Source organism: Podarcis erhardii (genome assembly GCF_964252035.2).
Source record: "Podarcis erhardii genome assembly, chromosome: 7".
NCBI lineage: Eukaryota > Metazoa > Chordata > Lepidosauria > Squamata > Lacertidae > Podarcis > Podarcis erhardii.
The window spans coordinates 20836309-20850089 of record NC_138511.1 but is presented as its reverse complement, the minus strand read 5'-3'; the positions used below and the strand labels follow the sequence as shown (position 1 = coordinate 20850089).

The 13781-nt window shown below is 48.3% G+C and overlaps 1 protein-coding gene across 1 annotated transcript; it reads left to right on the top strand.

Annotated features, from left to right (window-relative positions):
• Window positions 1-635: 635 nt before the first annotated feature.
• On the top strand, window positions 636-9513 carry TNFRSF18 (TNF receptor superfamily member 18; the record flags this gene model as incomplete). Its single annotated transcript, XM_081871373.1, has 6 exons — window positions 636-971; window positions 4498-4614; window positions 5392-5479; window positions 6081-6178; window positions 8035-8157; window positions 9380-9513. Exons 1-6 carry the CDS (start codon window positions 836-838, stop codon window positions 9511-9513), a joined length of 696 nt encoding a protein of 231 aa, XP_081727499.1. The 5' UTR covers window positions 636-835.
• Between the last annotated feature and the right edge of the window lie 4268 nt (window positions 9514-13781).

The following is a 13781-nucleotide window of genomic DNA, read 5'->3' as shown; positions in this document are numbered from 1 at the left end:
TCTCCATGTCTAATCCTGCTTTAAAGCCATTCAAATTGGGTGGCTGTCTCTGTCTCCTGCGAGAGAGAGTGCCACAGTTGGGCTATGAGCTTTGTGAAGGACTCCTTCCTTTTGTCTGGATCTTCCAATGTTCTGCTTTATTGGACGTCCCCAAGTTGCAGTGCCAGGAGAAAGAGAGGGGGGGGGGAGAGAGAGAGAGAGAGAGAGAGAGAGAGAGAGAGAGAGAGAGATATTCTTGCTGGGCTCCGATAGCCAGTGTGGTGTAGTGGTTAAGAGTGACAGACTCGTAATCTGGTGAACCGGGTTCGATTCCCCGCTCCTCCACATGCAGCTGCTGGGTGACCTTGGGCTAGTCACACTTCTTTGAAGTCTCTCAGCCCCACTCACCTCACAGAGTGTTTGTTGTGGGGGAGGAAGGGAAAGGAGAATGTTAGCCGCTTTGAGACTCCTTAGGGTAGTGATAAAGCGGGATATCAAATCCAAACTCCTCCTCCTCCTCCTCCTCCTCTTCTTCTTCTTCTTCTTCTTCTTCTTCTTCTTCTTCTGATTCCCCCTCATGTCTCTCGCCTCAGGGCTTCCTGTTGAGAGCTGTGGTACGAGAGGGCCATACGGACACACCATACAGGAAATGACATGGCTTTCGTTCCACAGAAAACACGTGGGCTGCTCTTTGCTACAAAAATGTGTCGAAAGAAGCGAAAGGGAGACAGAAGAGAAGTAGAGGTGAGAGACCTTAACAGGCACAGCGTTCCCAGCCAGCGCACCAGAGGGCTAGTTGTGGGAGAACTGTGGGCCTCCATCCCCAGCGGAGGAAGTGAAGAGGTGACTGAAGGAAATGGAAGCCAAGTCTCACCCCAGATTAGATGGCTGCTGGCTTTGCTTGGCGATGCTCTGGCTGTGTGTGGAACTAGCAGAATCCGCCATTGATGGTCAACAGGAAGGGAGACCTTGTTGCTCGTCAACTCTTGCTGGTAAGTTTGGATCAGAGTTTTCATATTCCTTAGGGTTTGAGGTTTTGGACTACCTTGGTTGATAGCTCTTTTCTTGTAGTCCAGGGGAGTTCATAGAACCATGGGACGCAGGTGGCGCTGTGGGTTAAACCACAGAGCCTAGGACTTGCTGATCGGAAGGTTGGCGGTTCGAATCCCCACGGTGGGGTGAGCTCCCATTGCTCGGTCCCTGCTCCTGCCAACCTAGCAGTTCAAAAGCACGTAAAAGTGCAAGTAGGTACCACTCCAGCGGGAAGGTAAATGACATTTCCATGTGCTGCTCTGGTTCACCAGAAGCAGCTTTGTCATGCTGGCCACATGACCTGTCTGCGGACAAACGCCGGCTCCCTCGGCCCACAGAGTGAGATGAGCGCACAACCCCAGAGTCGGTCATGACTGGACCTAATGGTCAGGGGTACCTTTACCTTTACCTAGAACGGGAAGCATCATCTAGTCCAACCCCCTGCAATGCTAAAGAATCTCTGACTGAGATGGCACTCTGCATATGCTCCAAGGCCCTGTTGAATTTGAGGTTAGCTATTATCGTAAGTAAAAGCCTAGCATTCTCAAAGGCCTCACTTCAGATGTCCCACTGCAGCATAAGAACATAGGACGACGGTCCATTCAGCTCAGTACTGCCAACACTGGGTGGCAGCAGCTCTTTGGGGTATCAGGCAGGGGGTCTTTCCCAGTAGAAATGTATGATCTTTACCCAGGTAATGCCCAGATTATTGACTCAGCCTTTCATAGGAACATAGGAAAGTGTTTAAACCAAGTCATGCTGTTGATCCATCTAGCTCAGTATTGTCTACACTGACTGGCAGCAGGTTTCAGACGGGGTCTTTCCTAACCCTCCTTGGGGATGTCAGGAACTGAACTGGGGACTTTCTGCATGCAAAGTTCTACCACTGAGTTCAGTCCTTCCTTTAAGATATAGGAACATAGGAAGTTGCCTATGATTCTGACTAGCAGGTATTATCCAGAGCTTCAGACAGGTTGTATCTCCCAATCTTACCTGGAGTTGCGAGGGATCAAACCTGGGACCTTCTGCATGCAAAGCAGTTGCAGTCCTGCTGAGCTACAGCCCTTAAATGTCAAATTTACATTCTTAAGCTTAGGAAACCAACAGATGACTTGTGAAAATTATTCCCACCCCTCATTTTTCCTACATCTTCTTAAAAACAACTGCAGGGAATCACCACTAATTTTCAGCATGAAGCTTAGGACATTGCCAGAGGCTTCAGCTAAGGTGTTCTTGCATTGATACCCTGAAAATGAGCCTAATGGTTAGGAGGAAAGATACCATTGTGTTCAGAATGTGTCTCCCCATTTCCAAAGTCTCACCTCAGGGTTCAAGAGAACTATTGCATTATGAGCAATAGAAAGACTTCTTACATAAGATAGGCCAAGCGGTTCAGTGGTTAAACCAAAGTTTACTGAGATAATTTTATTTGTAATACTGAGAACTTCCTAAGAACTACACTTTGCCATAGCTGATATAATGTCTGGCTATCCTATCCATCTTACCTATTCTACCTTGTCTACCTATTTTATATATCCTGTTTTTCTATCTTTGCATAACTTAACTATCCTCTTCACCATAAATGTCAATCTATCTGTTCAATCTATTTCATATCCCTTTCTATTCTGTCAAATGCATTATCTGTCATTTTACCTATCTTCCTATGCTATCCTTTATTTTCTATATTTGCAACTTACCAATCTTGTCTATATTTTGTCTATTGACCCACATGCTACTTTCTACCTATAATTCCATAACTTTACAATCCCATGCCTATCTGTCTATCTGATCTGTTCCTATTGTACCCTCTCCTTTTTCTCCATCTTTACAGAGCATATCAGTCTTTTATATCCTTTTGTTTATTGACCTGTGTGCTAGTTTCTATTTTTTTTACACAACTATCCTAGCTACCATTTCTATATATCATTATCAATCCATTAAATCTATTCTATTTACTTACAATATTCCAACCTGTCTTCTTATCAATTCCTTCTATCCCTTTGTTTATTGAACGGTGTGCATTTTCTATCCATCTCTATATAATTTAATCTTACTTACCGTGTATATCAATCTAGCTATCCAATCTATTCTTCCTAGACAGCCAATCTGACTGCCACCCAATCCTGCTGCCTCTTTCTTTTCTATCTTTCCAGATCTTATTTATCAATTTATTACGAACTCTTCACCTTAAGGTCCCAGTGTGGGTTACAGCATTAAAAACAACATTAGAACAAATTAAAACAACTAATATTATCTATCATTTCATTATTGAGCCATGTGGTGGTTTAAACATTTCCCATTGATCAAAACATTGAAACCGCATCAGCTGAAAATAAGAATTATACACTACGAACATGCCTAACTTTCCGCCGGACAAAAGGGGTACATCTGGTGCAGTTCTTGTTTGCCATAGACCACTAGGTGTCCATTTGCAAGCCTAAATGGCAGCAATTAGTGCTGGGTTAGGCCATAATAATTTCATGAAAAGAGGGAGAGATTTGGGGCTGTTTTCAGGGGGCAGACACATTTCAGTTTCCATACTGCTCCAATTGGTTTGGTAGTCAGCATCTTTCCCTTTCTCCCAGTAATGCCCCATTCCAAGGGGTGGGTGTGTCATGATCCACAGGGATGTCTTCCACTAAGAATGATGGCCGAAACAAGAAGTGGCCAGTAGTTTGGCAAGGCTTCAGGACCACGGATAGCACCCCATAAGGCGAGACATGTCACCCAAGTCTTCTCAGCAAAGTCCTCAAGGATTTATAGTAAGGCTAGGTAGTCATTAACTGGAATCCCCACCCCCTGAGTGCCCCTTCAGGCCAGTTAAGCGACCAGTGCCTTTTTCTGTAGCTTTTTTTTTCTGTTGGCTTCTTTGAGGCAATGGAGTTTCCGGCTCTGTCAGTCTTTGTTTGGGGTTCTCTTGATCTCCCAAGGAGTCTGTGAACCAGTGATCAAAGGCTGTCAAGAGAGATGTCCCTGCAGGGTTCAAGCTCTGGTGCCCACCAACCCACATGGCATGGCTGTGGATTCATAATCTCATCAAAGCTGCAGTTGCTGGAGGACTCAGAGTAGAGCCATTGAAGTTAAAGAACACACTGGAAAGCCAATGCAGCATAGCGGTTAGCATGTTGGTATAGGACCTGGGAGACTAGGGTTCAAATCTCCACTCAGCCATGGAGCTCACCACACAGCCTTGAGACAGCCAAAAGCTCTCAACCTCACCTAGCTCACAGAGTTATGAGGATTACATGAGGAGAGGGGAACAATGTACTCCTACTTGAGCTCCTTGGCGAAAAAGGAAGGATATAACTGTAATAAATAAAATAACTTAGGTTAACTGATTTCAATGGAGCGCTGTATTTTTCTCCCAGGGCCTGGGCTAAGCCGCGGTGCCCATCATAGACTCAAAGGGGCAGCTGCAAAGAAATATGTATTTATAGTCCTCTTTCCTTGCTCACCTGGCTTGACCTGTGCTTTCTTCATCACCAGGAATTCCCCCGAAATCCTGTGGCAAATGTGGTGGTGGGAAGTGCTGTAAGGACAAGCAATGCCATCAATGCCGGGCACTGCCAATGTGCCCAGAAGGGCAGGAACTGAGATGTTCAGGTAACCCTTGAGTCAATCCCTTCTTGCTGTAAGTCACAGGCCTTCCACCTTGGGTCCTCCAGGCGTTGTGAGACTACAAGTCCCATCATCCCCAGCCAGCAGAGCCAAGGGTCAGGGATGATGGGAGTTGTAGTCTAACAGCGTATGGAGGACAAGACGGACAAGAGGTAAAACCTAGCAAGGTTAAAGGGTCTGGTCTGGCAGAATGTGGTGGATCAGGGCTTGGAACCTGTCAGAATGCAATAGAGTAGGGGGCGGAGCCTGTCAGGGTATAGCAGGACAGAGGGTGGAGTCTGGTAGGGGGTGGTGTATCTGAGGGCGGAGCCTGTGTGGTCTGCCAGGTTCTGAGCCTGAACAATAGGCGTGATGGACATCTAATGCCCTATAAAATATATTGTGTAAGGGTGTATGTGAATTATTGGGTTGTCTTTGTTTTTATTTTTCATTATGTATTTTGTAGGGGTTTTTATATTGTAATCTTACGTTGTGAACCACCCTGCGATCGATGTGTATAAGGCGGTATACAAATTTTATACATAATAATAAATATGTTTTACTAGGGGTTTTTTTTGGAACTGAGTATTGGCTTATCGTATCAAATTGTTATACCATCTCACTCAATTTTATAGTTCGCCGCTTATTGAAAACTGTTTTGGAGAGATTGTACAGACATTTACTAAGCCGAAATAGAGAAAATGTTGCTTTGTTAGAAAGAGTAAAAGCACAGCTGGGAGCCTCTCAACAATATGTAACCACCTCCCCTCTTCCTTCTTCCAGGCACTATTGACTTCAGATATTTCTGCAGCCCATGCCCAAATGGAACTTTCTCTGATGCCAAAGGCAGCTGTTGCAGACCTTGGGCAAAGTAAGTCATTCTCTGCTTTGTAGCATAAATAATAATAATGCTATTTTATTATAGAAAGGGATGCGGGTGGCACTGTGGGTTAAACCACAGAGCCTAGGACTTGCTGACCAGAAGGTCGGCGGTTCGAATCCCCGCGACGGGGTGAGCTCCCATTGCTTGGTCCCTGCTCCTGCCAACCTAGCAGTTTGAAAGCACCTCAAACAGGTACCACTCCGGTGGGAAGGTAAATGGCGTTTCCATGCTTTGCTCTGGTTTGCCAGAAGCAGCTTAGTCATGCTAGCCACATGACCTGGAAGCTGTACACCGGCTTCCTCAGTCAATAAAGTGAGATGAGCGCCGCAACTCCAGAGTCAGTCACGACTAGACCTAATGGTCAGGGGTCCCTTTACCTTTTTATTTTATTATAGGAATATACGAGAGAGACCATTGGTCCATCTAACTCAGTGTTGTCTACACTGACTGGCAGCAGCTATCCAGGGTTTCAGACAGAGGACTCTCCAAGCCTGGAGACACAAGCAAAACTGATGCTCAACCACTAAGCTATAGCACACCTTGAGTGCATCACTCATGTTCCAACCATCTTTCTTTCCTTCCTTTGTAGCTGCAAGACGTTGGGGCTTCCAGTTCGACGACCAGGAAACACAACTCATAACGTGGAATGTGGCGACACGAGACCTGTCACCGTGGTTATGCAAACTGGTACGGTTCGGTTTTCTGTATCTGAAATGGGCCTAAAAGACGTACACATGGGAATCGCAGAGTTGTCTCCGACACAGTTCTACTCAAAGCAGACCTGTTGAAATGAATGAATCTGTCTGTGGTGCCTGTTCTCTTCAGTGGGTCTACTCTGAGTACAGCTTGCACTGAATACAAGACACAGGGAGAACATGGACACAGCGGGACTGGATTCCAATTACGGCTGTTGCCAAATCTCACACACTTGGAGACGTTTTTTGACGCACACGTTTTTGATGTGGCCCATGCAGGTGGTGAAAATGGGAGGGTGACCTGGGCGTTATTCTGGGGACAGGAGCAAAGATGTCCATGAGGAGACACAGAGATGGGTGTCCTTGGGGCACAGGAATGATGGTCACGGCTAGCAAGAGAGTTCTCTTGCAGGTGGCAGCAAATATTAAAGACATATTTCGGTGTTTGTTTTGTTTTATATATTTAAGTTCATAAATACGCTTCAATGTCACAACGTGTAACAGGTCTTCTTCTTCTTTGGCAATCACTCGTAGCCGAGTAAGATTGTCTTCCATAAACACGGTTTTAACAATGAGCCCATAAGTGACTGTGGGGGGCAATTCTGGATCCACACGTCCTTCCACAGTGGGGACATTGGTTTCTGGGTGGGAGTTGATCACGGTGTGGATTTGCCAAGCGTGCCTTCCTCTTAGCACGTTTCTCCCTTGCGTCCTGAGTTCGAGTGTCTTCAAAGCCCATGACACCTTTGGTAAAGGCTGTCATCACTGCTTTATGTTAGTGCCTATCTGATCAAAAAACCTGAAAACGAAGGGGGAGAAAAAAAGATACTGTTAAATAAAGAATGTCCTAGAAACAGATATCATTAATTCATCTATTACAATATTATGAGCCCATTAATAACTGAGTAAAGAAGAGTATATAAAATAATACCTAACTTTTAAAAAGAAAAAAAGGGGGGATACCTTTAAACAAATAATTTTTCTCATCTTTTATAAGAAGATTTAAATCTATAGATGCTCAAGAAAGAAAATAATGATATAGATTAATATGAGAAAAAACCAATGAAAAGATCAATGAAATGGAAGGTTAGAAAATATAAATTATGAACACAGATTAATTACAGATAAATTACCCTCTTAAAATGCTATGTAAGATTAAAGTAATTCCAAATTCTATAAATTAAACTCTCAACCCAATTAAACTCCAATTAAAACAGACAAAATGGATTAAATATATGAGAATGAATTATACGGAGGAGTGTTTTCTTCAGCTTCCTTGTTTCAAAAATCTAGTGCTTGTTTTTAAAACCTGCTGCAGAGCAGTGGCGTAGCGTGGGTTGTCAGCACCCGGGGCAAGGCAAGTAATTTGCGCCCCCTAACCCGTGGATTTGCGCCCTCTAACCCTACCCCTAACCCCCAGATGTTGCGCCCGGTGCGGCCGGCCCCCCCTGCACCCCCCACGCTACGCCACTGCTGCAGAGAGGAGGGAGTTATGCAGTGTCCTCACGCTAGGAATGAGGAACAAGTCACCGGGTTCTGAGCTTATATAGGGCCTGGTGTGCTGGGATTGGCCCTTGGGAGGTCAGCTGACAGAATGCTCAGGTGGCTGGTATTGCAGCCTAGATGGCGCCCTTGAAGCACATCTAGGGAGTTGGAGCTCAGCCAAAGTTCCGTCGACAGGTCTATGCAGCAGATTATTATTATTATTTAGCAGCCAGTCACTTTAATGTGAATTTATTTATTTATTTGAATGGTGTTTTATGTTTGAATACTCCCCGGGTGTTTTATGATATGGTGGTAAAATAATGCTCTTATAAATACATAAATCTATGCACATTAATTCTTTAGATTCCACAGTGACGACTGTCTTGACCATTGTGACAGCAACGGGCCTCTCTCTTCTCATCCTGCTGACGTTCTTTTTAATCATCTGCGTATGGACACAGAAGAAGAAACTTCCCCTGGTGGAAGGTCAGTGTAGCTTTTTGACCCCCTCTTGGTGCCCACCCAGAGTTCCCTCCTAACCTAGCCATGGCGGTATCAGTCAAAAGCCTAGTGTCAAAGGGCGAGCCGGCAGTAAATCACAGTGCTCAAAGTTGGCACTAATTCCTTTATTAGCAAAAAGACGATCCTCACAGACTTGGCTGAGTGTCAGGCCTAATGAACACCGCAGCTCGTCTCTGGGAGGTCTTACCCCACGAATCAGTTGCTGTGACCGAAAGCCCCCACCTCCCCACAGCTAAGTCCCCTCCTTTCTAGGCCTTTCCCCCAAGTAATCAGAGACTGCGCCTGCGTGCAGACTGCTGCTCCTCCACCCATTTCAGCCCTCTTCTGGTTCTGGGAGACAAGTAGGGAGGGGAGCTTGTCACAGCAGAAGGGGGAGACACCTGCAATTCTTCACCAGCCTGACTCATCTCTGCCTCTTGGCCTCTCTCCCCCCTCTTCCTGTTTCAGCTTCTGCCTCCGATTCTGGACTTCTCTGCCACCGACTCTCCTAGCTCACTAAACCCTGTTACCTCTTCCAACACCTCCTCCTCCTCCCAATCTTCTCCCTCTGACCACTCATCATCATCCCACCAACAGTCCCTGGTCTCTGAGCCTTCTTCCCTTAGTGGGTCCCCAGCTGGTTCCCCACCACCACCATTCCTCTGCATCCAATTGCATCCATGACACCTGGACTACACCAACTTCCAGTAGGGTTGTGCTCTGGATCTGACCCAAGCCCGGATCCAGCGCCAAATCACCCTGCATTGAGTGGAGAGACAGCCCCAGTCAACTCAGGTTGGGTTGTCCCACCCAGAGCGATCTGGACCTGCGCTGGTTATGAGGCAGGGGAGAAACAGAAGATGCAGGCAGTCTCTGCAGGGTCTGCTTTGGCAAGGCTTCCTTGCAGGGAATGTGCTATCAAAGCAGCACCCAGCAGGATTGAACCCAGCACCTCCTTCTCCCTCCACACCCCTCCCAACCACAGGTTTAATTATTGCATGTCCTCATTTTTTGTGCCCATCAACCCTTGCTTGCCTGGTTGGAGGGTACTCCACCTACTGCATGACAATAAAATTTACATTCATTGCTCCACCCACTTTGGCCTTTGGCCCCGCCCATCTCTGGGGCATGCCAAATTTCCCAGGAAGGAATGTGGTCCTCAGACATCCCTCCTCCTTGTCTTACCATTGGTACCTTTGTCCTGCAGAGCCTGAATCCGTCCACCCTTCAAACTTCCTAGGATCTCATCATGAAGACACCTGCAGTTGCCAGTTCCCAGAGGAAGAGCACGGGGAGAACATGGACAAATGGAAGGCCTCACAGATCTCTTTGGCCCATTGAAAGAACTTGGGGCGAATCCACAAGCATGTGCAAAACTCGCCCCGCAATATCTAGGCGGCTGAACTATATGAATGGCAGCTATTATCTTTGTTGTAGCAATGATGGGGCTTTGGGCGCACGAGCTGTTTCCCTCTAGGTTGGCTCCTTCACTGCTACCAGCTGTCTCTAGATCAGCTCACCTGCTCCACACCCTCTGACTTTGAGAGCTTTCCTTGCTGGCTAGGGAAATCAGGTTACGAGGAAGGATCTCCAGGAGATGGAAATTCCAACCCTGCTTTCCCTATTCACCCATCCCCAGTTGCAACTGCTGGAACAAGCCACCCACCTCGCTTTCCTAGGCAGGGTTTGGAAGCTGGAGAATGCAGCAGACATCCTCATGGGTAGGGCAGCAGACGTCCGATTTTTTTTTACAAAAACACTGGTCCTATGAGTACTCCATGGGTATGAAGCCAGGGAAGGTGGGGCCAGAGGGCAGGGCGGAGTCTGGCGTATATTGGAGGTGGAGCCAAAATGTGACTGGGAGGGTTGTGGGCGGAGCCTTGCAGAATCTGACTTCCCAGACTTCCTTCCTGGTTCTCTGAGAGAGGAGGGTCTTCTCCAACTACATTTCACTGGGAGCAGGCTAACTGAACTGAATGGACCTGAGCCAGCCTTGCCCATTTACTTTCAAGGGATTTACTCTGAGCAGGATTAGCTCAGCTCAGAATGCCATTTCACTGGTCAGATCAGCAATCGACCGGCCAGTTAGCAACCCTGTCTATGTATATTGGTGGGGGTGGCAAAACATGGCCTGGGCACAGGCATATGATTTGTGGTACTCAGATAGAATGACGTGCCCTTCATGCCTAGGACAGCTTTCCCTTGATTGGCATGCTCCTGATGTTGTGGGCAACGTCTCCCATTGTCCCTGACCATAGGGTGAGGCAAGGTGTAGTCTAAATCATTTGGAGGCCCCTGGCTTGGAGACACCTGCTCTAAGAGCCTCTCCCTGTTTGGTAAGCAAGACTCAGCTTAGAATCTGCAAAATGGCAATCTTAACAGGATCCCCCTGAGCTTTTCCCCACCCTCTGGCACAATGTGTATCTCCAACTGCAGGCTGCCTGGAGGCTTTTCTGCTTATCTCACCACCCCCATAATGACGTCCCTCCTCATGCTCTGTTCTGGAGGCCGTTGCCGTGAGCTTTCCTTGTTTCGAGAAACCTGCTTTGGGAAACCTGAAGGCGTTTTTCTCTCTCTTTTACTCCGCTGCTTCTTCCACAGTTTCAAAGGGTGCAATTCTGACGCAAGGGAAGAAAGTTTGCTTTCATCGCCAAAGCAGCGGCGCCACCCCCATCTCTTAACGAGAATCGCCTTTTCTTTTTTTAATTTTTAGAAAAGGAAGGGGGGGAGGGCAACCCCAGAGCCTTGAGCTGCGCTTCCTTTGTGAAACTGACAATTCTCCGTTAAAACAATAAAGCTTCAGCTTCACTCATTTCTTTCTTTCCGCTGCTAGTAAAGAGACTGTGGAAATTCGCGACTGTGATAGCGGGTGACCTCATGGACACTTTCCCTTTCTCTGAAACGCCCCGCGACGGAGTGCGTGCCTCTTTAAAATGTTTTCAACCGTTCGCCGTGACTCACAGCTTCAGGTGTTTTCCCCACTTGAATTTCAGGACCAATCTGAAGAAAGGATGGTTTTGTTACCCGGCTGGAAGCTGGGGGTGTGCTTTGTGCTTGCACACACTCAGCGGCGTAGCGTGGGTTGTCAGCACCCGGGGCAAGGCCCCCTAACCCGGGGCAAGGCAAGTAATTTGCGCCCCTAACCCCTAACCTGCCGCCGCTGCCAGCTTCTTCTTGCTGCTGCCTGGGCTGGTCGGGTGTGGTTCTCTCCCGCGCTCAGCGCTGCGCTGGGCGGCCGCTGCACTGTCCCTCCCCCAGATAGTCCCTCCCTCGCTCTCTCTCCGCTCCGCACCGCACGCCTGGCACCCTCCCCCTCCACAGTGGGCGGCGACCCGGCAGCTCGGATCGGATTCGCACAGCCAGCACTGCAGTGAGAGAGAGTGAGTGAGCCAGGTAGGGGCAGAGAGCTGCGAGTGCGAGCGCGCCCCCCCCAAATGTTGCGCCCGGTGCGGCTGCCCCCCCCTGCACCCCCCACGCTACGCCACTGCACACTCTCAGACAACTTCTTTCAACCCCGCTCAGATTCTGAAGCTGCGTTAATCTCGCAAAGGTGGGACTGGCATTTTCACAAGGGGGGAGAAAAGCAACAGGGTGAGGAAGGAGAGGCTACAGTCCGGTGCATTCATGCAGAAGGCCACTGGTTCAATCCCCAGCATCTCCAGGCAGGGACGGGAATGACCCTGTCCAAAACCCCGGAAAGTTGCTACCAGTCAGTGCAGACAATACTGATATGGCTTGGGATAAGCAGCTTCCTGCGTTCCTATGAAAGGTGGAGTTAACAGTTTGGGCACAACCTGAGTAAAGATCATACGTTTCTATTGGTGTTTTGTTAGAGAGGATTTCATGGTGAGAGGTCACAAGCTGGACTGCTGGCTTACACAGAGGCTCAGTAGGGGCAGCTGGCCAGGCAGTGTGTGTCACTGGCCGCAGCTCAGTGGTGGGGCATCTACTCTGCGTGAAGAAGGTCCCAGGTTCGATCCCCGGCATTTCCAAGTAGGGCTGGGAATGTCCCCTGCCTGAAACACTGGAGAGCCTCTACCCATCAGCTTACACAATGTTGAATTAGACATGCCAGCGGTCTAACTTGTATAAGGCAGCCTTATGTGAAGGGACGTAGCACGGTGGCAGAGCATCAACTTTGCATGCAGAAGGTCCTGGGTTCAATCATAAGCATCTTCAGGAAGAATTGGAAGACATCCCTGCCTGAAGGCCTGGAGAGGCGCTGACAGTCAGTGTAGAGGATGTATTGATTGGCAGCAGCTCTCCAGAGTGTAAGACAGAGAAGGAACCCTCCCATCGACGGTGACCTGGTTCCCTTTTGCCTGCAGTTGCCAGGGCAGTGGCATAGGATGGGTTGCTGGGGCTGGGGCAGGGCAATTGGGTGGACTGGGCAGCTGGGTGGAAGCATGCCCCTGGGGTGTGTGTGTGTGCTGTGTCTGCAAAACACATGGCTGCTGCTGCTGGTGGTAGTAGTTGGCTGTGCACCTTCTCAGCTTGATGGCTCTGCTGCCTCCTGGCTTGGCATGCGGGCATCCCTTCAAGGGCCATGAGGAGAAGGTGGCACCACCCCAGGCCCGAAACGTAACTTGCCTCCCTGTGGCTCTGGAAGGCGTTGGGAGCTCAGCCACATGCCCTCAATAGGAGAGCCTGTTGTGGGGGTGCCTGGTTGTGCCCCTCTCAGAATTTTGTGCCCCAGGCCACTACCCCTCTGCACCCCCCCCATGCTATGCTGCTGGAGCTGGGATTTGGGAATTCCTGCATGCAAAGAAAAAGTTCTACACTGTACTCTACATCTGGAAGCAGAGCATAGTCATCTGATACCTTTCTCTATGAATTTTGTATCATTCTCTTTAAAGCTGTCTAGGTTGGTAGCCATCACTCTGGGTAGTTAGCATAAGACAATGCAGAGTTGGGAGGGGGTAGTTTCAGAATTGCCGGGGGCTGGCGTAAGCAAGAGGAAAAATATTGGCGTCTTAGGAAGCAGTTTGCAAGCACAATGTGGGCTGGCAGTCTGAATCCAACGCTGGCTGCCATGGGAGAGGCAGGACCCTCCTGGAATGCAAAGATTTCCACCCCCCTAGGCTCAAGGTTGTATATTTGTGTCAATAAACGATGTATCATAAAGACACCACAGTCCCTGCTGTGCCTCGTTGTCCGAAAGGAAACACAGGCCTTGGTAAGGGCACCTGGTAGCCCTGGAATCTGGCATTGTTCAGAGATTGGGGTGGCATGCAACAACATTACTCATCTGCTAGTTCAGTTGGTATAGAACATGAGACTCTTAATCTCAGGGTTGTGGGTTTGAGCCCCACGTTGTGCAAAAGATTCCAGCATTGCAGGGAGTTGAACTAGATGACTTGCAAGGTCCCTTTCAACTCTACAATTCGATGATTCTGCGATTCTGTGCTCTGCTCAACGAATGATCAAGCAGGGCGTTATTGCATGTTCCACATCACACAGGGAAGGAAAGAGGGCAAGGATGTCAATTTCCATCATGCTACTGACCGCCCCACCCCTGAATATCAATCTCAAAGGGAAGGCACAGGAGTCAAGCAAAATCCCAGAATTAATCTGGGTCTTGACTATGGGCAGATGCATGTTTTTTTACA